Source organism: Periophthalmus magnuspinnatus, chromosome 2 (genome assembly GCF_009829125.3).
Source record: "Periophthalmus magnuspinnatus isolate fPerMag1 chromosome 2, fPerMag1.2.pri, whole genome shotgun sequence".
Classification (NCBI taxonomy): Eukaryota; Metazoa; Chordata; class Actinopteri; order Gobiiformes; family Gobiidae; genus Periophthalmus; species Periophthalmus magnuspinnatus.
This window is the reverse complement of record NC_047127.1, coordinates 9,473,116-9,494,781: the sequence shown is the minus strand read 5'-3', so window position 1 is coordinate 9,494,781 and position 21,666 is coordinate 9,473,116. Positions and strand designations below refer to the sequence as shown.

At 39.2% G+C, this 21,666-nt stretch overlaps 3 protein-coding genes and 1 pseudogene across 6 annotated transcripts in view; 1 reads left to right on the top strand and 3 right to left on the bottom strand.

The window, feature by feature from the left end:
- LOC117384038 (microtubule-associated protein 2-like) overlaps window positions 1-1,205 on the bottom strand; it is a 79,144-nt gene extending 77,939 nt beyond the window's left edge. For all 4 annotated transcript variants that reach the window (XM_055228407.1, XM_055228410.1, XM_055228418.1 and 1 more), the window contains exon 1: window positions 1,158-1,205. The gene's annotated coding sequence lies outside the window, so the exon portion shown is untranslated. The remainder of the gene's footprint in view (window positions 1-1,157) is intronic.
- A 2,131-nt stretch (window positions 1,206-3,336) lies between these two features.
- acadl (acyl-CoA dehydrogenase long chain) lies at window positions 3,337-12,453 on the bottom strand. The gene is made up of 12 exons (XM_033977618.2): window positions 12,342-12,453; window positions 10,080-10,171; window positions 9,121-9,297; window positions 8,257-8,394; window positions 7,106-7,270; window positions 6,959-7,025; window positions 6,107-6,271; window positions 5,937-6,038; window positions 5,209-5,322; window positions 4,565-4,692; window positions 3,978-4,064; window positions 3,337-3,886 (listed from the first exon to the last, which is right to left on the bottom strand). Exons 2-12 carry the CDS (start codon window positions 10,166-10,168, stop codon window positions 3,793-3,795), a joined length of 1,326 nt encoding a protein of 441 aa, XP_033833509.1. The 5' UTR covers window positions 10,169-10,171; window positions 12,342-12,453; the 3' UTR covers window positions 3,337-3,792.
- LOC117385232 (5S ribosomal RNA) lies at window positions 7,945-8,062 on the top strand (annotated as a pseudogene).
- A 1,565-nt stretch (window positions 12,454-14,018) lies between the features above and the next one.
- mylz3 (myosin, light polypeptide 3, skeletal muscle) lies at window positions 14,019-19,968 on the bottom strand. Its single transcript, XM_033977628.2, has 6 exons — window positions 19,874-19,968; window positions 19,344-19,389; window positions 16,490-16,633; window positions 15,524-15,694; window positions 15,350-15,427; window positions 14,019-14,498 (listed from the first exon to the last, which is right to left on the bottom strand). Exons 1-6 carry the CDS (start codon window positions 19,874-19,876, stop codon window positions 14,470-14,472), a joined length of 471 nt encoding a protein of 156 aa, XP_033833519.1. The 5' UTR covers window positions 19,877-19,968; the 3' UTR covers window positions 14,019-14,469.
- Window positions 19,969-21,666: the final 1,698 nt, after the last annotated feature.

Below are 21,666 nucleotides of genomic sequence, written 5' to 3'. Positions count from 1 at the left end.
TGTTTTGAGAGAGAGAGAGAGAGAGAGAGAGAGAGAGAGAGAGAGAGAGAGAGTGTGTGTGTGTAGGCCTGGTCCAGATCATGAATGATTGTTAAAGCCACAGTATGTAACTTTTTAGTCAAAAACAGACTAAAAGCAAAGCAGGTTTCTTCTTCTTTTTGATTGTTTATTGCTATTGTGCCTTTAAAGTACAAGATTATTGTTACAGCTCTCATATTTAGTTTGAATAATTATCAGTCTATAGAATTAATAGGCCTATGGTATGCTGACTAAAACCTGCTTTCCTATTACCACAGCAACCTACCAAATAAGTGCACCATTTTGGACATGCACCAAATCTTCAAAGATCCTTTCTGGTAATATAGACACTCTTAAACCATAATTTAAAAAAAAAAAGGAAGACTAAACTGTACATTTAGATGACTATCCACAGGTGAATGCAAAAACAATGAGATTATAATCCATTTGGGAGGCAACCAGACCATACACTGCAAAACCACCAGACATACCGAGTCAGGCAATCAATAATTAAACTGTCATATACCATTTTTACGTACAAATCGATGCTGTAAATGCGTTAAAGCGGGTATAAGCGCAAGTCATGTCGCTGGAGGCAAGGGCGAGAGGGTGGTATACGTGGTACCAACTAGACAGGGGACACTCCCATCTCAAAAAATATATTAATAAACAGTTTTTCACAAAAGAATAGCGCGTGCAACGTAATTCGTGAATGGGATACGACTTGGAATTATATTAGTAACAGGTGAATCCAATGCGGTGGTGCAGCAGCGTAGTCATGCCGGTCTCAGCATCACTCATCCAGGCGTGGACCAGAACAAAAGGCTGCAGCGGCGGAGACACACGCATCCAAGACGCATAGGAGCAATCGTCTCCAAAAGCTCACGGATTACGCACGATTGGAGCCAAGTTAACCATGAACATCCACGTTAACAGCCAAGCAAAACGCACAAAGCAAACCAGATCTCATTCAACATCGCTTCACATGCAAATATTGGAAAGGATTAGCAGGTATTAACGTAAAACACTTCATTAATGAACTTTGAAAGGGCAAAAAAGGCAAAATTACCCAATGTGTTTTCAGTTGTTTGCGTAAAAGCGGTTAAAATGTGCGCAAAAGTGATGGAGAGGAGGCTTACCTGGAGGTGGGGGAGCAAGGGCAGAGTAGTGGGAGTCCCGGTGAGGAGTGAGCTGAGTGGGGAGCCGGGGACGAGAGTGCGCCTGAGGGAGAGAGAGAGATAGAGACAGCCCGCCCAACTACCGTAAGTGCGGATGTGGAGAATAAAGGCGCAAGGGGATTCCGGAAGTGCAAAGGCGCGCGAGGGAAACCTGAACGAGAGAGAGAGACAAGTTGAGTTAAAATAGACTTTTACAAAGCCATTTTTTGATCAAGTTTGCAGTTTATGACGAATAAACTTGTATTTTTATGTGTACTTTTTACATTTACTTAAGTACAATTTTGGACGCAGTACTTCTTGTAATTGAATACGTTTTTAGCCATGTAACTCATGTAGTTTGACATGATTTTCAGTACTTTTTCCACTACTTTCATAGTTTAGTTACTAATAAGACAAAATAATAATAATAATAATAATAATAAAACTGGTGAAAGACTAGGCTATATTTTTCTGTTGGCTGTGTGAAATTTGTAACGCCATTTTCTACATTTGCAACAGAACGTTACGCTACTTTTAGGACTATTTAAAAGTCAAAATATAATGGGGTACTCTCTTAAAGCAGACCCATTCTCAAAATTCACTTTTCAGAGCTTTTAAACATGTTATAGTTGTTTCCTTCTCATTTAAACCTTGCAGTTGTTTTATGGAGTGATTCGTGCATGTCTGAGCAATCTTTAAACGTTTATTTTCAAGACGCCATTTTGCCAATCAACCTCCGTTTTTCCCGCCATTGGTACATGCCCACTTCTCTGTACTTACTTCTTTCTCCAGTTTTTCTTAATCGGTGAGACATGAAGGACTCGGCAGGGTTGCGTAGTCATTAAAGTACAAATGAAAAAAAAATCCACTGCTGTACTTGCTAGTTTGATCTGCAGTTATCCATCAGAGATACTGACAACTTCACGGCGTTTTCGTTATGATGACGTTTACAGCGACGTCTGCTCCCATTGGCTCCCGCAGTTTTCAAACCCGGAAGTTAGCGGACGTGTTTCTTTTATTAAGTAGTTTTAGATCAATATTGCGATATATAAAATGTCCAAATTCCTAACATAATGATCCTCTGGTGTCACAGATTCATAACTATACAGCAGACTCAAGCACAATATGTCTTCTTTAAACATTGTTTCAACGTTTTTTCATATTCTTTTAAATTACAATATCATAAGCCAGTAAGTGAGTATTAAGCAGGTTTATGTAAGTGAATGAAACAGGGATTTTAGTGACATTGGATTTGTATTGAACTCGGACTCGGACTGGCAGAGAAGTGTGCTCTGCAGTCACAGCGCAGAACTCAGGGGTGTGGCTGTTGCTGAGCAAAAGATGGAGCTCAAAGAGAGAGAGAAAGGGAGAGAGGGACAGAGGGGAGGAGGGAGAGAGAGAGATGGAAGGAGTCGAGGGGAGAGAAGAGGAGAGGGAGAGAGGAGAAAGAGAAAAAGAGAGGAAGGGAGAGACAGGAAAGGGGAGAAAGGGAGGGTGAGGAAGGAGAGAGACAGGGGAGAGGGAGGGAGAGAGGAGGGAGGGAGGGAGAGAAAGGGCCTGAGAAAGAGAGGGGGGAAAGAGAGGGAGATGAGAAGAGAGAGGGGGCAAGGAGGGTGAGGGGGGCAATATAGGAGACAGGAGGGAGGGATGAGAGAGAAAGAGGGAGGGAGAGAGGAGGGGGGTGAGGGTGAGGAAAGAGAGAGACACACGAAAGAGGGAGGGGAGGAGAGAGGAAAGACAGGGAGGTAGAGAAAAGAGAGAGACAGGGGGCGAGGGAGAGAGGAGAGACAGAGGGAAAAGAGAGGAGGCAAGGAGGGTGAGGGGGGATACAGGAGACAGGAGGGGGGGACAAGAGAGAAAGGGAGGGTGAGGAAGGAGAGAGAGGAAAGAGAGGGAGGGAGAAGAGAGGGAAATGAGAGAGGAGAGAGGAGTAGTACAGTAGTCACAGGGGAGAGGCAGACAGATGAGTGAAGCATAGAGAGCTGAAAATGTCTCATAAATATTGCATTCCAAAGACTACCTCACGAGTCATGTCCACTGTCTGTACCTGCCGGGATATAATCAAACTACTGCCCCCTAGTGACCACAACACCACAGTACAGGGAACTGTTCAGATCTGTTTTGATTTCAATTCAAAAATACACTATTGATAAAATTCTTTGCAGTATGTTGTAACTTTTATGAATTTTTGGTGAGAGAGGAGAGGGAGGTGAGAAAGGGGGCAGAGAGGAAGAGCGAAAGAGTGAGGGAGGCAAGAGATCAAAGGGGTGGGGGGGAGCAGAGGGGTACACAAAAGTTCTCATCAGTTTTTTTTCAATTTAACTTCATGTAAATACAAAAATATACTCTACACATACTGTAAACATTGAGTATTATTTTGAATTTCTGGTGTTCACAAATAGACTGGTTAGACTGTTAAATATATTGTTATAGCACCAAAACCACTTATTTATTAAAATTCACACTGAGTGGATTATTTATTAAAATTCACACTGAGTGGATTATTTATTAAAATTCACACTGAGTGGATTATTTATGGCAAAGTTTTTAAAAAGGTATAAAATGTAAAAATAAAAGCACAGTATTTTTTGTAGTAGTGAGTAGTACAGTAGTCCCATCATTTTGGATGGACAATACTGCGAGCAATGAGTTCTTTCATGATCTCGTTGGTTCCTCCGTAGATGGGCTGTATTCGCGAGTCTACGAAAGCCCTGAAAATTAAAAACAACATTGAAAGTTTAAATTTTTAAAAAACATTTGGTGGTGGTTTTTGGTTTCGAAAATTATTTGGGTATTACTTACTTGGCGATAGGGTACTCCCACATGTATCCCCAGCCTCCATGGAGTTGTAAGCACTGGGTAGCCACTTTGTTCTGAAGCTCAGATGCCCTAAAAAAATATATATATATATATATTATATATAAATATAAATTCATTTTTAACTTGTAATATTTTAAGTTTAACTGAATGTGAATCCAATTGCAAAGCAATTCAATAAAATACTAGCCATTCATGATTTTCAGTGACTTTTGCCTGTACAGACATCATTTTGAGAACTTTTGAACAATCAAAAAGAAATTATTACAATGACTTAAGTTTTCATCACTCTGAAACGTACAGGTATTACAAAAGGGCTATTTCACTTCTATGGCGTATTAACTGCTAACACATAACATATTTAGATCACCATGTTACCTTTTATTGTTTTGAAACTTACTTCAAGTGGTTAAATAAAAAAAAGGGAAAAAAATAAAATAAAAAGGGTCAATGTTAGATTTTGTAGCTGGCAGGCACCTCAGTTTTTGGACATCACTTGACCTCATCCTATTGGCATGGATGTGAAATGGTTAAAGCCCCATAATCTCTGCTTAATGAAGTGAGTTACTCACCAGTACTTGGCCATAGAGGCCATAGGAGCGTCCAGGCGTCCCTGCTCGTGTAGCTGCAGACAGCTGTCGATGAAGGCTCTGCCCACACAGATGTCTGTCTTCAGCTCAGCCAGTTTGTGCTGCACTGTCTGAGGGACATACGCACACCAGTCAAAAGTGTGGACACACACACACTCTCATTCAATATACATTTACATTTACTACTTTGCACTTCTTAAATACATACAGAACACATCAAATAAATAAATAACTTCAACTATTTTTTTAGATTCAAATCCTTAGAGTATCCACCCTTTGCTTTATCGATAGCTCTGCAAACTCTGTCTTCTCTCAATGAGCTTCATAATGAAGTCTCTTGAAATGGTTTTCACTTTATTGTTCTGCCTTGTTAGGGTCAAAAGCAGTGACCAAAGCAAATGGTAAAGGCCTTTTTTTTTTTAAATGTACAATGAGTTTGGAGTTTGAGTTTATTTTTTATTTACTATATTCCATACATGTTCACTCATAGTTCTGATGTCAGTGAGAATCTAGTGCAAGAGTAAAGTAACAAAGTAAAGAAACAAAGGGTGTCCAAACATTTGACTGGTAGTGTGCATATGAGGACACAGGAGATAAGCAACAGCAAGACACCCAGAACATCAGACCTGTAGATGGGAGATGGTTTTGCCAAAAGCTTTCCTCTGCATCACGTAGCTCCTGGTCTCCTCAAACATGAACTCTGCACTGGCTAAAGCCATGCCCGCGATCACCAGGCGCTCCTGCACAGACAAACAGGAGAGTGGACAGTTCACAACTGTGCAGGGATGGATGAAGGATCCACTGTGTTTTTAAACACCTTCACTAGAATCATTTGTCAATTCCAGGACTGAAATCATTCAATCTCTATTAAAACAAAGATAAAAGGAAAACCACTTCATGAAATCACATAGCATTTTGAGCTTTGGTGCGCTAGACAGAACTATTCAAACACTCCAGGTATGTTTTTGATGAGGTAACAGCATAATAACATTTGGTCCAGTCACATGAGTCAATTTCACGTAATATAGGGCCTTTAATAATTATCATGATATACGGGTGCTCGTTAATCACAGTTATTTTGGCTATAATAATTGCGACAACAAATTTCATTATCGTCCCATGCCTAGACACAGCACCTGTCTTACCTCGCCACTCAGGGCAGTATTTAGTTCTTTTATGCCCCGCTTTATTGTATTGCATCGGTACTCATCCACTAACTTTAAAAGGAGGGGATACAAAAGACACACCGTCACAAAATAAGTCATTACAAATGCTTTGAGCCCCTGTCGATCCCAAAGAAGGGTTAGAGTGATCTGTAGTGAAAGCTCCATTTTGTGTGAAGTTTCCTCCTCACCTGTGGCAGCTCATTCATCAGGTAGAAGAAGCCCTTGTTGACTTGTCCGAGGAGAGCGTCAGCGGGCAGACGCACATCCTCGAAGAACAACTCCGCCGTGTCCTACAGCACAAACGCACATAAGTTTTCTATCAAACAGACATTAGATCAAAGCTGATGGAGAGCCATACCTGGGCCTTCAGACCGATCTTCTCCAGCTTGCGTCCCTTGTGGAAACCCTTGGTGCCGTCCTCCACCAGGAACAGACTGATGCCGTGGGCGGGGGACTTGGCCTCAAAGTTGGTCACTGCCACTACCACCACCAAGCCTGCCATCCAACCGTTTGAGATGAACACCTGAGATGCGCACATTCAATTAATTCCCAATTTGCTCAAATAGATCATGATAAAAAAAGATTAATAACAGTGGTTCATCTCCCTAGTTTAAAGGGCAAATATTACACCATTTTCTGATCTATGTTATAATGTTATTTCCCTGTCACAAACATACCTGGAGTTGTGTTTCGTTTCATTCATACAAGTTTAACACAAACCCTGCATCTTCTCACCTCCCAAGTTATTTTCCCACACAAAAAACGCTCTGCTCTACCTTGTGATGCCATGTGGTAATACAGGAAGTGCTCCACTGTGGTTTTAAACTCCATATACCTTCACTAGAATTAGTCAGATAATTTCAAGTTAACAGCTATCTTTCACCTTTTGTCCAACAGAGACTGGCAATTCTAGGGCTGAAAACTACCACTTCATGACATCACAAGGTCTAACAGAGCATTTTGAGCTTTGGAGATGTAGACAGACTAATAATGAAGTGTTTTGTTTTGAGTAATCCAACTCAGGGTATGTTTGTGAGGAGGTAATAGTATTATATCATGGGTTAAAGCTCACAAGAGTCAAGTTTGCGTAATATAGGACCTTTAACAAACATGAATTCTTATAATGAGCGGCTCGTCTTCACGGAAAAAATGCACCATTAACAACCGCACCTTTTTTTGCAATTATGTGTTGGCGTTTACATGACCATACCTTGTTTCCATTTAAGATCCAGTCACTCCCATCTTTCTTGGCATTGGTCCGGATTCCTTGTAAATCACTACAACACAAGCACATTCGTTTTACCCCCTAAACGTGCCCTCCATCTTTGGTCCTGTACGGTCTCTCCACTCCACAGACCTGCCTGCGCCCGGCTCTGTCATAGCGATGGCGGCGATGCACCTCCCGGCCGTCATCTCTGGGATATAGCGCTGGATCTGCTCCTTAGATCCGTATTTGGAGATGTACGGCATTATGATGTCAGAGTGTAAACTGAAGCCTGGGCCCGAGCAGTTTGAGTACATCCTAAAGGAAACAAATATTAAAAAGGTTTTATATTACACAAAATTAACTCTTATGGGCTTTAAGTAATGTTAGAATGTCATTTCCTCACCAATAACATACCTGAAGTTGTGTTCTGTTTCATTCACACATGAAGAGTTTGAAGAGGTAGACAGACTAATGATAGAGGATTACTCAAAGCTCAAAATGCTCTGTTCCACCTTGTGATGTCATGAAGCGATAGTTTAAGTTAACAGCTACTTTTTACCTTTAGTTCAGTAGAGATTAGAATAATTTCAGACCTGAAATTGCCAATGATTCTAGTGAAGGTGTATGGAGTTTAAAAACACAGTGGCGCATTTCCTGTTTTGCCACATGACATCACAGGATGTAACAGCCCATTTTCAGTTTGAGAGAAGAACTCAGCCTAAATATGAGGGTTTGTGTGTTAAACATGTGTGAATGAAACAAACTCCAGGTATGTTTGTGATGAAGAAACATAACAGATCAAAAAATGGTGTAATATGGGTCTTTTAAATTTAAATCGAGTCAATGGATTGAGGTTTATTCTTTAGGATTTTATTTCTCCTATGCATTTTTTATTATTCATACTTTTATATTTAGTTTCTTTTCTTTCCTTTCTGCTTCTTTTTGTATTTTGAAAACCTTATTAGGGCTGGACTTTCAATACAATTAAATTTTGTGGCCAAACCTCCTTGTCAAAGCCTGATCTCGTCAGATTTCAGAAGCTAAGCAAGGCTGGGCCTGTTTAGTACTTTCAAGGAAGACCGCTGGGAACACCAGGTGCCACAGTGGGGCACCAGTGGTAAAGACTTCACCCACAATGCCCACTTCCCTGTGTCTCCATGGCGTCCTATTCTGTGTAAAAACTGCTAACGCTGTAGTTTAGACCACTACAAACATGTTCTAAAAGTCTGTGTGTGTCAGATGCCCTCCCCGGGTGTCCATGGGATCTTCTGTGTAAAAGCCGCTTTGCTCTTCTTACTCACTGTTCTTCCCACATGACATCAGCATAGTAAATGTCTCCACCAATGCCGCCATGTTCCTCAGGTATCAGCAATCCCAGCAGGCCTTGCTCTCCTGCTTTCTCCCACACCTCTTTGCTCACCTGCCCGTCCTTCTCCCACCTGGAACAAATATATAAACAGTCAATTATCAGGCAAAAAAAAAAAAAAATTATACAAGGGACTTTTTTTTTTTTTTATTACATTTTATACAAATGTTTATATCTGATATATATATATATATATATATATATATATATATATATATATATATATATATACACACACACACTTGGTTTTTTTTGAGCATTTGGGAAAACTGCTAAAATATATACAACTTATTCTTTTTTTTTTTTATATGGGAATTTATTTAAAGTGATAGTATCTAACTTTATGTAGGTGGAAAGTCAACTGCATACCTCCGAAGTATGGTTTTAATTTTCCATTTCCAGAGCATATTCTCCATGGAGATGGATAAGTTTTATGCCATACTGTGGAAGATCATAGCCAAAGGAACAACATTTGTATGGAGAAAAGCAAGAAGAGCCTCTCCCTCAGGCCAAATAAGACCCAGGTTTGTGGAGATGCAAGCCCAAAGTAAGGACACATTTTTTTAAAGGGTAAACATGTTTAAACATGTGTGAATGAAACAAAACACAACTCCAGAGGTTTTGATGAGAAAACAACATTGTGACATAAATCAGAAAATAGTGTAATAACAACAATAACAACATCGCTGATGTCGACAAAGGCAAATATCAGTTAATGGCCACAGCAGCAGGATAAATACTGTGAATCGTATGAGCAGAAAAAAGCCTAAAGTTGAAGTACAGAGGAAGGTGCATGTACTTGCTGTGATGTGGGACCACCTCCTCAGCGAAAAAGCGTCTCGCAGTTTGTCTGAACAGGTCATGGTCTTCATTAAAGATGCGGCGCGTCCCAATGTCTAGGAGGGTCTTAGCCGAGGCATTCTCTAAACGGAAGGTAGAAGGAGGGGATGAGTCTTCAGCCCGAGTGTGCTGGGACCTGACATCAAAGACAACTGTTAGGATAAGTTATTTGAGATTTAAAAAGGTCCTATAATATGCAAAATGGAAAATGGACACTCATCTGTGTCCCCAGATACAATCTTTTACTGAGGATTGTAATGTTGATTTATTATTATTATTACAAAAACATTGGACATGATGGCCAAGTTGTTTATCTTATAATTTAGTGTTTTGGTTTTCAAGATGATTTTCCAATCAGAAAGCAGAATGAGCCTCACATGAGTCTCATTTGGGTTGCCATTATCAAAGCTGAAATGCAGTTGGATAATCCTAAAAGGACTCTCTCTGATCTGAATGGTCACTGCCTAAATCAGCCAATCATGAATTGGTGCTAGTGCAGCCTCTACAGCTCAGTGAGTGAATTCTGGAGGTTCTGAGCTTTCACATGAGGCCTGTCCATTTATTGAGAATGAGAAAAACTTGTATGGATACGGCTCTGGCAACACAGGTTCAATAACTTTTTACAACTGTAAGACCACAGGCTACAATTTGTTTTAACCAAATAAGAGAATATTTACAGATAAAATGTATTATTGATGAGGAGTTTGTTCTTTGACATTTTGATTAATAATGTCACTGTGTTTGGTAAGCAGACATAATCATTATCTGGACTACAGGTTGTTCAAAAACTTTTTTGCCGCCTAACAAAGTATGAGACTATGATTATTTTTTCTTAGACAGTTAGCCACCCTACAGTGTTAGTTATTCAGTGATCAGATGAGAGGGAGTGTTCCATCAAAAAACAATACATTTATTTACCTCACAGAGAGAGCTGGTAATAACCTGCTTTGGACTGAAACATTCCTGAGTCCTGATAAACACGTCTTTGTGAATCTGTGAGTGAGCATCTTCTGCAAAATACACAAAATCTGAAATTATCACACAAAATATACATAAATAAAGGATAAAGGCTTTAGACCTAGCCCCTAATCAGAGGTGGGTAGTAGGCTACTCAGTCACATTTTCTTGAGTAACTTTTTAAAGGAATTGTACTTTTCAGGAGTTTTCTAGCAGCATACGTTTACTCCTACTTGAAGATTAGGTTATTTTGTTTGAAGTAACAGTTTTCCTACTTGAGTAAAAGTTGTGGTTATTCTTCCCACTGTGAGTAAGTCTACAAATCACAAAAGCTTTATGTTGACAATATACACTGCCTGGCTATACATTTGCGCTTCTGCAAATGTCACAAAATTTATTTCCATCCAGTGTTGCATTATTTTTTCACCAAGACCTTGCATTGATAATGGCCAGGCAGTGTAATAATAACAAATCAGATTTATACACCACTTTGTCCCATCGGAAGGAGGCCCCAGGGAAGACCCAGGACACTCTGGAGGGCCTATGTCTCTGGGCTGGCCTGGGATTGCCTCGTGGTCCCACCAGAGGAGCTGGAGGACGTGTCTGGGGTGGAGAAGTCTGAGAGTCCCTGCTTAGACTGCTGCCCCCCCCGACCCAACCCCGGATAAGCGGAAGAAAATGGATGAAATGGAATGAACACCACTTTTTGGGCACGCAAAGCCGCTTTAGAGTGCATTATTAAGTCATGCCGCAATCAGTTGTGATAAGTTACTATTGCAACCACAACTGCACTGGGGCAAACAGACAAAGGATAGGCAGCCAATCTGCGCCATCGACCCCTCCAACCACCACAAAACTCACGCATACACCACATTCATACTAGGCAAGGGGAGTGCAGTGTCTTGCCTATGGACACACAACAAAGTTTTGTCACTGTCACCCCACTGTGGCATATGGAAGCCCGTTTCCGCCATGAAAAAAAAAATAAAAGCCCCACAGAAAGTCGAAATTACGAGTTTAAAACTCGTAATTATGAGTTTAAAACTCGTAATTATGAGTTTAAAACTCGTAATTACGAGTTTAAAACTCGTAATTAGGACTTTTAAAACTACTAATTATGAGTTTAAAACTCGTAATTAGGACTTTTAAAAGTATGAATTATGAGTTTATAACTCGTAATTTTGGGAATGTAACATTTACAAAAAGTGAACCTTATCAATTTTGATTAAATGAATTTGGTATTTTAATAATTTCCTCAATAAACCAGCGGGGTTGTGACCAGCTGGCACTCTGCTCAGACCAGGAAAACGAGCGCTCACAGACACAGAGCACAGCTCATGAGTGGTCAGAACAGCACTCAGGGCCCACTGATTTGTTCAAGACGCCAGAAACTTTACTGGAGCTTAATTTATTCATTTTTTAAAAGTATGTAGGTGATAAACATAACAGTCCTCCTCCTGTCTCCTCTGCTCTGTACACTCAGTTGCAGTGTGCTACAAGCTCAATTAAGACTTTAAAAGTTCTAATTACGAGTTTTAAACTCATAATTAGTAGTTTTAAAACTCATAATTACGAGTTTTAAACTCATAATTAGTAGTTTTAAACTCATAATTAGTAGTTTTAAAAGTCCTAATTACGAGTTTTAAACTCGTAATTACGAGTTTTAAACTCATAATTACGAGTTTTAAACTCATAATTACGAGTTTTAAACTCATAATTACGAGTTTTAAACTCATAATTACGAGTTTAAAACTCGTAATTTCGACTTTCTGTGGGGCTTTTATTTTTTTTTTCATGGCGGAAACGGGCTTCCATAGTGGCACCTCCGTACTTCTACTTGCTTAAAATTATTTTGAAGTAACATTACTCTAAGACTACTTCAATTTTTGGCTACTCTATCCACCTCTAGTAGCATACAGATAGTCTAAAGCAACACTGGAACAGGGGCTAAATATGCTAACTGTTGCCAACATAACCTTAACCATATTTACACTTTGGCATGCACTAAAGTAGTTCATTAGAGTAAAGGTTACGGAGCCGGTACTGTGTGTCCGTTCTGCTCACTGATTGGCTCACAGCTGCAATGCTCTGGCTCCTGATTGGTTAGTTAGCTTTGCCACAGCATTTTCGGCAGCTCTCCAGTTTTAACAAAACAGTTCATACGATTTATCGAAAAATATGACTCTGCGATTAACTTTCCGAGTGGTCATGACTAAAACTTACCCTCAGAGAAGTAAAACAGACGTAATATGGTTTATAGTTGAGGAAAAATGCGTAAAAACGGAGAAAGTTGGAGACGACACAGATCCGGCAGTGAGTTTATCAGCGCTTCCTCGGCTCACGCGCTTGGCTCTTATAAAGGGGGAGACTCAATGTCGCCATCTAGTGTTGTGTTGCACGTGTGTATTTTTTTTTTTTTTTTAATAAGAAAGATAATAATTGACCTTAATGAACCTTTAACTATAAGCAACTGAGATAAAAAAAAACAAAAAAAAAAAACAAACACATAGTAGAAAAAATAGTGTTGACCTCAAATAGCAGGCTGGTAAAAGTAGGACAAGTTCTGCTATGTAGGGGACGGTAGAGCTACTGCAAAAAAGATTATTTATTCTCCAGAACACACAGAGATTAAAAGGCAATAGTTTATCAAATATTATTATACAAAATAGTCTTGATTTTAAGCATTTTAACCCATTATTCTTTATATAGCGTCTCAGTGTCATCTAATGAATTTAACATTGATCTGGTTAGTACTTGGGTAGGAGGTGCTGGGAATGACAGGTGCCACAGTGAGGCACTAGTGGCAAAAAAGGCTGTTGCTGTGTCCTTAGGCAAGACACTCGACACTCGTGCTAATTGGCAGCCTCGCTTCCGTCAGTCGGTCCCAGGGCAGCTGTGGCTACAATAGTAACTTATCACCACCTCCTCCTCTTCATGGTGCACATTGGAAAGAGGAGTCTTCCTCATCTTTTTCATCTAAACTGCTGATCACTGAAGGAATAGGATTTGGGAGGAGACGTCTCCTTTTCTGTCTTCTTTGATGACCTTAGTGATTTCCTTGTGTCCGAGAATATGTTTTTTTCAGATATTTTACCTGAGTAGATAATTACTGGTGCCCTGGATAATTCTTTAATGCCCTAAGTGTTAGAAGTGTACATAAAAATAACAGACTGTGTAAAGAAGTAGACTAAGTGAGTGTGACATCACCTATAGAGTTAAAAGGAGCTCATCGAGGCTAGCAGTTATAAGGGTGAGTTTGGAGCCAAGTTCCATATTTGGAATTCAGACCGCAAGTATCTTAGTAACCAAAGAGCCAATCTGGAGCAATGCTGTTGAAGGTAACACCGCTTCCCGTCCACACCATTGGTATAGCAGGGAGCAGGGGCTTAGTAGTGTTGTCAATCAAACCTGTTGCTAACATTAGCGTGAGTGACCTCAGGAAAAGAAGGCACCTGATTTGTGTGTTATTAATGTTTATGTCTTGATTTACAGACAAAATACAGACAGACAGGATCATATAGAGTGGGTTAATACGAACATTTTAAGACCAAAATGACTAGGCTCACTGCAGCAAACACAGAGAGGGGTGACAGTTTTTCAGTGTAAAGTGAATTGGAGCCAGAGTCATTGGAGCTGGAAGTGCACCCATGATTACATCTTACTATTTGGAACGAGGCAGCTAGCACGTTAGATATGTCCATTTATATATACAGTCTATAATAAAACCTATGGATGAATTTAAGGAGTACTTGACTTTTCCATTTTTAAGTGTGTCTGTGGATATTTTTTCAACAGTCATGTGATCACGTAAATAATAAGGTTGTATTTATGTATTTATGTACATTTCCTAAAATAATTTGGAACAAAGTAAAATAAGGAGAGATGAAGAACAAATCCAGGTGGGATGTACGTTGGAAAAGTTTATTCTGACATGAACAGAATGAATATAAATACAACGTTTGGTGGTTGGTGGTTTTGTGGGTGTTTTCGGGCGGTCTCTCCACAGCCGGTCCCCAGCACCTTGGGCTCTGCTGGGCCAGTGGTGAGCGACTGGCTGGGGTGGCGGTGAGAGGGAGGGATCTACCCCCACTTGGTGAGTGGTCACCCCTCCTCCCCCGTTCCTCACCCCATGACGAGTGGAGACGGCGTGCCCGGGGGGGAGAGGCAGCGAGGTGGGCTACAGTGGGCGGAGAGGAGGGGGTACGACCAGAGAAGGAAAACAATATACAAAGGAAAGGGTTAGCTTCAACATCCCGCCAGCGCACATAGTCCTTATCTTTCCGGGTTGGTCTTTAGACAGTGTGGATGTCCTCACACTAGGGGGCGCTGCAGCACGTCCAGCTGTGGCCTCTTACACAGACATGATGTGCTTGACGAAAGCTGCAGAGGAGGACGAAAGAAAACTCATCAGATTTGTTTTTAAATTAAATGAATGTAGTTAGTGTCTTTATATATTAATGTCTAAGATTAAGGACAAACACACACAAAAAAACTAAACTCTAAAAGCACTAAATTTACTTTAAAATAAACGAAACAACAAAAATAAAATAAAACGGGAAGATAAAAATATATAACGGAAAACTTAAAGAACAAATATTATGCATTAGTTGTGTCGTTGGCCTCTATACACCTGCCCTGCTTTGGCATTTCATGTTTTAAAACTTAAAATAATGTCTTTCTTCGGACAGCAGACACCTTGTGTTATAAGGCTTTGGAGGAGCTGCCTTATTGAACAAGGACTCGCCAAACAAGCATGAATGGAGCAAAATTCAGCTCCAAATCCATGTTATAACATGGTTAAATGCTCAAAAAGTAAATTTTTCATAATATGTGTCCTTTAAGAATAAACAAAAATATATTAAAATATTTAGCCTTTTATTGTGATTTATATTTAAAAAAAACTTTGTTTAGGAGTATATAAATAAATATGAAAATAATCACTGCATAGTTGGAATAGTTTGTTTTGTCAATGTGCACAAAAGAATTAAACACATTGAATTGCAAATGATTTGTTCAAATCATGACTAACTATGTTTTTGAAAAGTGAATGAAATTATAAAAATATAGTAATTTGTTCTGAAAAAATATATAACTTCATTAACTTTTGCATTAGATTAAAGACGAGGCTATTCATAAGAAAAAGAATGCAAATAGTATAAATATGTACTATGTACAATGGTATACTATATACTATAGAAAACCTTACAGTAAGAATGTGAGTGACGCCTTACCCTCATAGTGCACACTGCCGTTCTCGTCCTCCTGTCCCTGCATGAGGGCATCGATCTCTGGCTCAGACATCTTCTCTCCTGTAGGGGGCAGCACAGTACACAGTCAGTACACTCCATCCATGTACTGCACATGTGAGGCACCCTGCCCTGGCCCCCTCCTCTCTGCAGACTCACCCAGGGTGGACAGCACAATACGCAGCTCAGCGCCCATGACGGTGCCGTTGCCCTCCTTGTCGAAGACGCGGAGACCCTCAACGTAGTCGTCCACGGTTCCCTTGGGCATGGAGTCCACCTTCTTCAGCATGGGCAGGAAGGCCTCGAAGTTCAACCTCTTGTTGGCCATGTCTGTGAAAACAACCAAATCAAAGTTATCGTCACGGTGATGCCATATAAAGAAATGCACACAAGACATGAGTGATACGCGGTGTACGACTATGTGAAAATTAGGATATATGTTTTGTAATAGTTTTTTTCTCACTGTAATGTTATTTTAGCTGCCTAAAGTAAATACATTGAAAGTAATCTTTGACTAAAACTGCATTTGACCAGGGCTTTGTTTACAAGCACAAACATGCAGCATCAAAATTGGAACTAAACTAAACCCAGAACTAAACCAGAACTAAAACAGGACTAAACTAGGACTAAACCAGAACTAAAACAGGACTAAACCAGGACTAACCCAGGACTAAACCAGGACCACCCTAACCCGTGAACGCCACCTAAAAGTACAGATAATCTAGTCTAGTAAAGAAACAAAAGAAAAATAAACAAGAGCATCATTTGTTAGCATGTTTGCTGAAAAATAAATCTTAAAAATTTAAACAAAAAAAAAAAAAAAAAAAGAAATGTATTTGACTAAATCTGGACAGAGATTAAAAATCTCTATCAAAATTAACAGTGAGGCAAATTTGAAAATTGAGTAAAATCAATCAATCAAGTCTTAAAACAGTGTTCAAAGCCAGGTTATAAAATATATCTTCAATTTTATGTAAAAAGTTATAGTGGATTCATTTTTGTGCCATATTTGAACCTCAAACTGGACATTTACACACTGATCAGATCATAATGATGTATGATTGTTGATTGATACTTCTGTCCTATGGCTTATGTGAGTGTGGGGGAGAGGGTGGAGCTGCGTACCGTCGGCGGTGGGGTTGCCGAGGATCTCTGTGACAGCTTTGTTGGTGGGGTTCTGTCCCAGGGCGCGCATGATGTCGGCCACCTGGTTGAAGGCCACCTGACTGTCACCGATTCTGTCAAAGAGACCGAAAGCCTCCTTGAAGTCTGCAAACAACACGCAAAAGACACGTTAGGTTTACACGTGTTACGCCGCTGTTCACCTTTTACATCGTCTGACATCCAAAAGATAACCAGGGGAACTTGAAGGTACTACAAACTTCACTAGTACTTCACCGAGAGCACACAATCAAATTTCTAAGAACATTTTGCAAACGTAATGGATAAACTTGAACTCAACTTTATATTACTTCTTAGCATTAGTAGTAGCAGTAGCAGTAGTAGTAGGAGCAGAAGGACGAAGATTAGTATTAGCAGTAGTAGTAATAGTAGTAGCAGTACAAAAAACAAAAGTAGTAGTAGTAGTAGATATAATTTGGAATCTTTTTTTTAATTACTTTTTAACACATTTTAAAGAGGAAATGCATTTGTATATATGTAAATGAGTTGAGTGGTTTCCTTTTTAAATAGTAGTAGTAGTAGTAGTAGTAATAGCAGTAGTAGTATGAGCGGTAGTTCTTGTAGTAGTAGCAGTAGCAGTAACAGTAGCAGTAGCAGTAGTAGTAGTAGTAGTAGCAGTAGCACTAATAGTAGTAGTAGTAGTAATAGTAGTAGTAGTAGTAGCAGTGGTGGTAGTAGTAGCAGTAGCAGCAACAGAAGCAGTAATAGCAGTAGTAGTGGTAGTAGTAGAAATAGGAAAAATAGCAGTGGTAGCCTTGTAGTAGTAGTAGTAGATATAATTTGGATTTTTTTTTTTCTCCTTTTCAAATAGTAGGCTCGTAGTAATAGTAGCAGTAGTAGTAGTAGTAACAGTATTAGTAGTAATAGATTTCCTAGCTTAGCTGTTCCTCATCTGAATATGAGCTCCAGTGGATAAGATGCTAATATGTGCTAACCCCTGTACATGTAATCAGATCTGTGCGACTCTGTAGTTTCCATAACACAATTCATATTTAGCTGTGCCATGTGTGCGTCTCTTTGTCCACACGAGAATCGATAAGCCCTATTCAAAAAACAGAAGCTCGGTCAAGAGGAATTGTGTACTTTTGCTTTGTTACATTTGAATGATTAACTTTCAAAGAATTGTACTTCTAAGAGTATTTTTTTGAGTAACAGTACTCTTCCTTTTGATTACAAGTGATATACTTAATGTGCCTGTTCTAATTTACTTTCTAAAATTTGTGCTGCAGTTTAACAATTTTTATTCCACAAAAGTAACAAAATTGTTAAAAAAGTTGAAGTAAGTTGAAAATTCGCAAACTTTTTTCCACACTTACTTGAGTAATATTTCGGTTAATACTTTTTTGAGTACTTTAACAGATTTGTAGTAACAGTACTTTTACTTAAGTAACTTTAGCTTCTCTACCCACCACTATCACACTATAAAAAGTAGATTTTTTTTTTGTACACTTACTTGAGGATTACTCCAGTCACTATTTTTGCATATACTGTAATATCATTATTGTAACAGTACTTTTACTTGAGTACATTTTTAGCTAATCTACCCTCACACCTAATCTAACACTCTATACTTCCAACTATAGTCTATGAAGTTGATGGATTTGACAGATTGATGTTTCGGTGACCCTTCCCACCCCTCTCTCTCCCCCCTACGTCCCCCCTCCCCTCTCCATATTTAGGGCCACCTGATCCTATGCCATATACAGGCACGACGCTCCGGTCAACGCCAGAATGCTGACCATGGGTAACGTACACCTTCTGCATGACTTGTAACCGAGCACATACGAGCACAGGATGGCGAGCAGTTAAAATCTCAGCCAATCAGCAAATGGCTTTTTTTAGACGAGGAGAAGCTGGGAAGAGAGAGAGATGGGAGGAACTGCGAGGTCCTAGTGAGAATTTCATGTTTTAAGATTAAGATTAAAAATTTTGGATTCCAGTGAGAAATTTGGCAAAAAATGGATAATCTAGGGGATGTCAAGCCATTATCATAAAAATACAGCAATATTTCAAATTATCCAACAATTATTTAAAAAAAAATATTGACATAACATGTAATAATAAAATAAAATAAATAATACATAAAAATAAAAGAATTTTGAAGTCATAGAATTAAATTGTACTCTGAAATGCTTTGGAGAAAAAAAAAATCCAATTTACACATTTTAATAAAAGAAAAAAATGCTAGGTTTTGCAGTTTGTTATACAAGTAAGAACTGTAGTCAAAATTGTTAAGATAATTCTGTCAAAATGCAAATCTGAATGTAACTCTTGCAATATGGAGACTGTTACTACTTGCATACTACCCCACTACAGTACTTTACTATCACTGTACATAACTACTATAAATACTATATACTATTAATATCTGCAGGTTTATTCCATCTCTCAAGATTCAAAATGGCCACCTTCTCCTCCTCCGCAGAATGCCGGGGAGCTTTTTGAAACGGGATAGGACCCCGTCTTAGACCTTGGCCCCAGGATTAGCACCTCGTGTGTGGAAGGGCCACTGTGAGGCAGAGGAAGACGAGGCAGGGCGAAGCGCGCTCAGAATAGACATTTCTCAAATCCTTCCACGACAACTGGACACGCCAACATGACACGCCAACATGACACGAGGAGTACACAGAGTCCTCAGCATGGAAGGATATGGCAACATGGCATTTAACGTAACGCAGAATGGAGTTTGAGCTATTTTTTAAGTTTGTTATAATGATGGCGAAGTGATTTGGTGTAAAGGGCAAAGGTCACGGTTGTATATGAAATTTTTGAAGTTTTAAATTTTGTTTTTGCTCACCCTCAATCTGGTCTGCGCTGAAGTCAGCAGCGGGTGCGCCTTCGGCCTACAACAAGCAGAAACACATGAATGAGTTTTTCAAAATCAAACAGACAATTTCACAATTTATACACAATGCTAAAAAATATATATATATATATATATATATATATATATATATATATATATATATATTAAAATTTATTAAATAAAACTGGCTGATAAGGGGTTTTTTTGCAAATAAAAAAACATGGTGTTACTGGTATTGAAATATATTATGCATGAATAAAAAATAATAATAAAATAATAAAATAAAATTAAAAAAATATTTTCAAGACCAAAAATTTACGACAATTTTTAACTACAGCCTAATATTTTTTTAGATTTTTTTTTTTTTTTTTAATACAATTTCTAGATTTCGGCACATTTTATACATGAAAACATATTAAACCAAAGTAACATCCACAGGCACAAGGCAAATTCCTCAGTTTGAAAAAAATACAAAAAAATTATAATTCCAAATTGACATAATCCCGACACGCATTACACACCATTGTGGAGGGTTGCTGGACGAGCGGAAAGAAGGGAGACAGAGAAGCTGGAGTCCCAAGACAGAATGGTCCTGAGCCATGGTTCGGGGGCCCCTCTTATTTAACCGGCCCCTGTGATGTCACGCGTGCGGGGGGGCCGGATCGGGTGACGCGCTCCCACATCTTTAACTTTCTTAGGGCAAACGGAAAGCGGACCCCGGCCTGGAGGAGCTTCACAAGGGGATGGCTCTAAAAATAGATTATGCAAAATATGTGTCAAGACGTGAGCTAGTTCTTATGTTAAAACTGTAACGTGAACCAAATTTGTATCTTTGGATTTTTGCAAGTAGGATCATGGGATTCAAAATTGGAGGGTACGAGTGGTGCTAGCATAAACGTGCAGCTTGAGAAAGACGTTTAAGCCATGGAGGTCATTTACAAGCTAAGGTATTTTTAACCACGGAGACGCTGTTCCTCTTATGGTGAAATGACTGCACAAAAAGTACACAAAATATTGCGTTATTAAAGGGGACGTGTTGTGATACATAAAAATGTTTGAGTCATATTAAAATATAGTTGCCTCAGCAGAAATATATCTATTATGTTTCGTTTCAAGAATGAATGTTTAAGTAACCCTGCATATTTAGGCTGTTTCTGGGTAAAGAGCTGAAAATGCTTGGCTCCACAGTGTGATGTCATAAGTTGGAAATCCAGGAAGTGCTCCTTTGTGTTTTTTAAGTCCATACATGTTCACGAGACTCCTAATCCTGCTTATTTAAGCACTTGCCTTCAACATGCAGCAAACTGACTCGAAAGCTAACAGCTACTATTTTTAGCCTCATTTATGCCTGTTCTCGCCTAACTGTGAGAGTGACCTTGGGCAAGACACTTCACCAACCTTGGCTGTGTCTGAATGTGGTGTCTGTGTGTTGGTTTTCATTGGAGGAGCTGATGGCACAGATTGGCACATTTCTGTCAGTCTGGTTCAGGGCAGCTGTGGCTACAGGTGTAAAAATGATTAGGATGAATCTGGTGAAAGTGAACTTAAAGAATTTCAAGAGATACTCAACAATGCATGACATACCTGCAGGAAAATGTATAATGTAATACTTTGTGAATACTTTGAAGTTTAAAGTTTGGTCCCTAAATTGTATGATGAATTACCACAATGTGAAGTTTTGGGAAGGTAACTGTATTTTGAATATCACCAAATGAAATAATATCTGTACCAGAATACAGTTACTTATAATTAAAGTTACTCTACATGTTAGAGTAACTGTAAATGGTTTGTTTCCCCCATGGAGGTGTTTATCCTTCTGTTAATGGAGCTAGCAAAAAGCTCTCAATATTCTGAGCAAAAACAAGCAAGTATGCAGAGTACTAGGAAACAGCATCTTCATAAGTGAAAACGCAGCTACTCCAGCTAACTCACTAAGCGATTACTGAAGGTCTTATTTGAAAATCTAAAAAAAAGTATACTAAAGGTATTAAGCATATTAAAGAGCAAATAAATTATGCAAATATCTGTACCATAGATTGTATAAAGAAGTGAACTAAGTGAGTGTGATGTCACCTGTAGTGTTCAGCTCCAGTCAATGAAGCTCATCGAGGCTGCATTTATAGGGGAGAATTTGGAGCTGAGTTCCATATTTGGAATTCCGACAAAGTATCATAGCAACCAAAGAGCCAATCCAGAGAGAAGTTGTTGAAGGTAACGCCCCCTTCCCGTTTGCACCGCCGGTTTAGCAGAGAGCAGGCGCTTAGCAACACTGTCTACTGAACCTGTTGCTAATGCTAGCAGGAGCGGTAGTAGT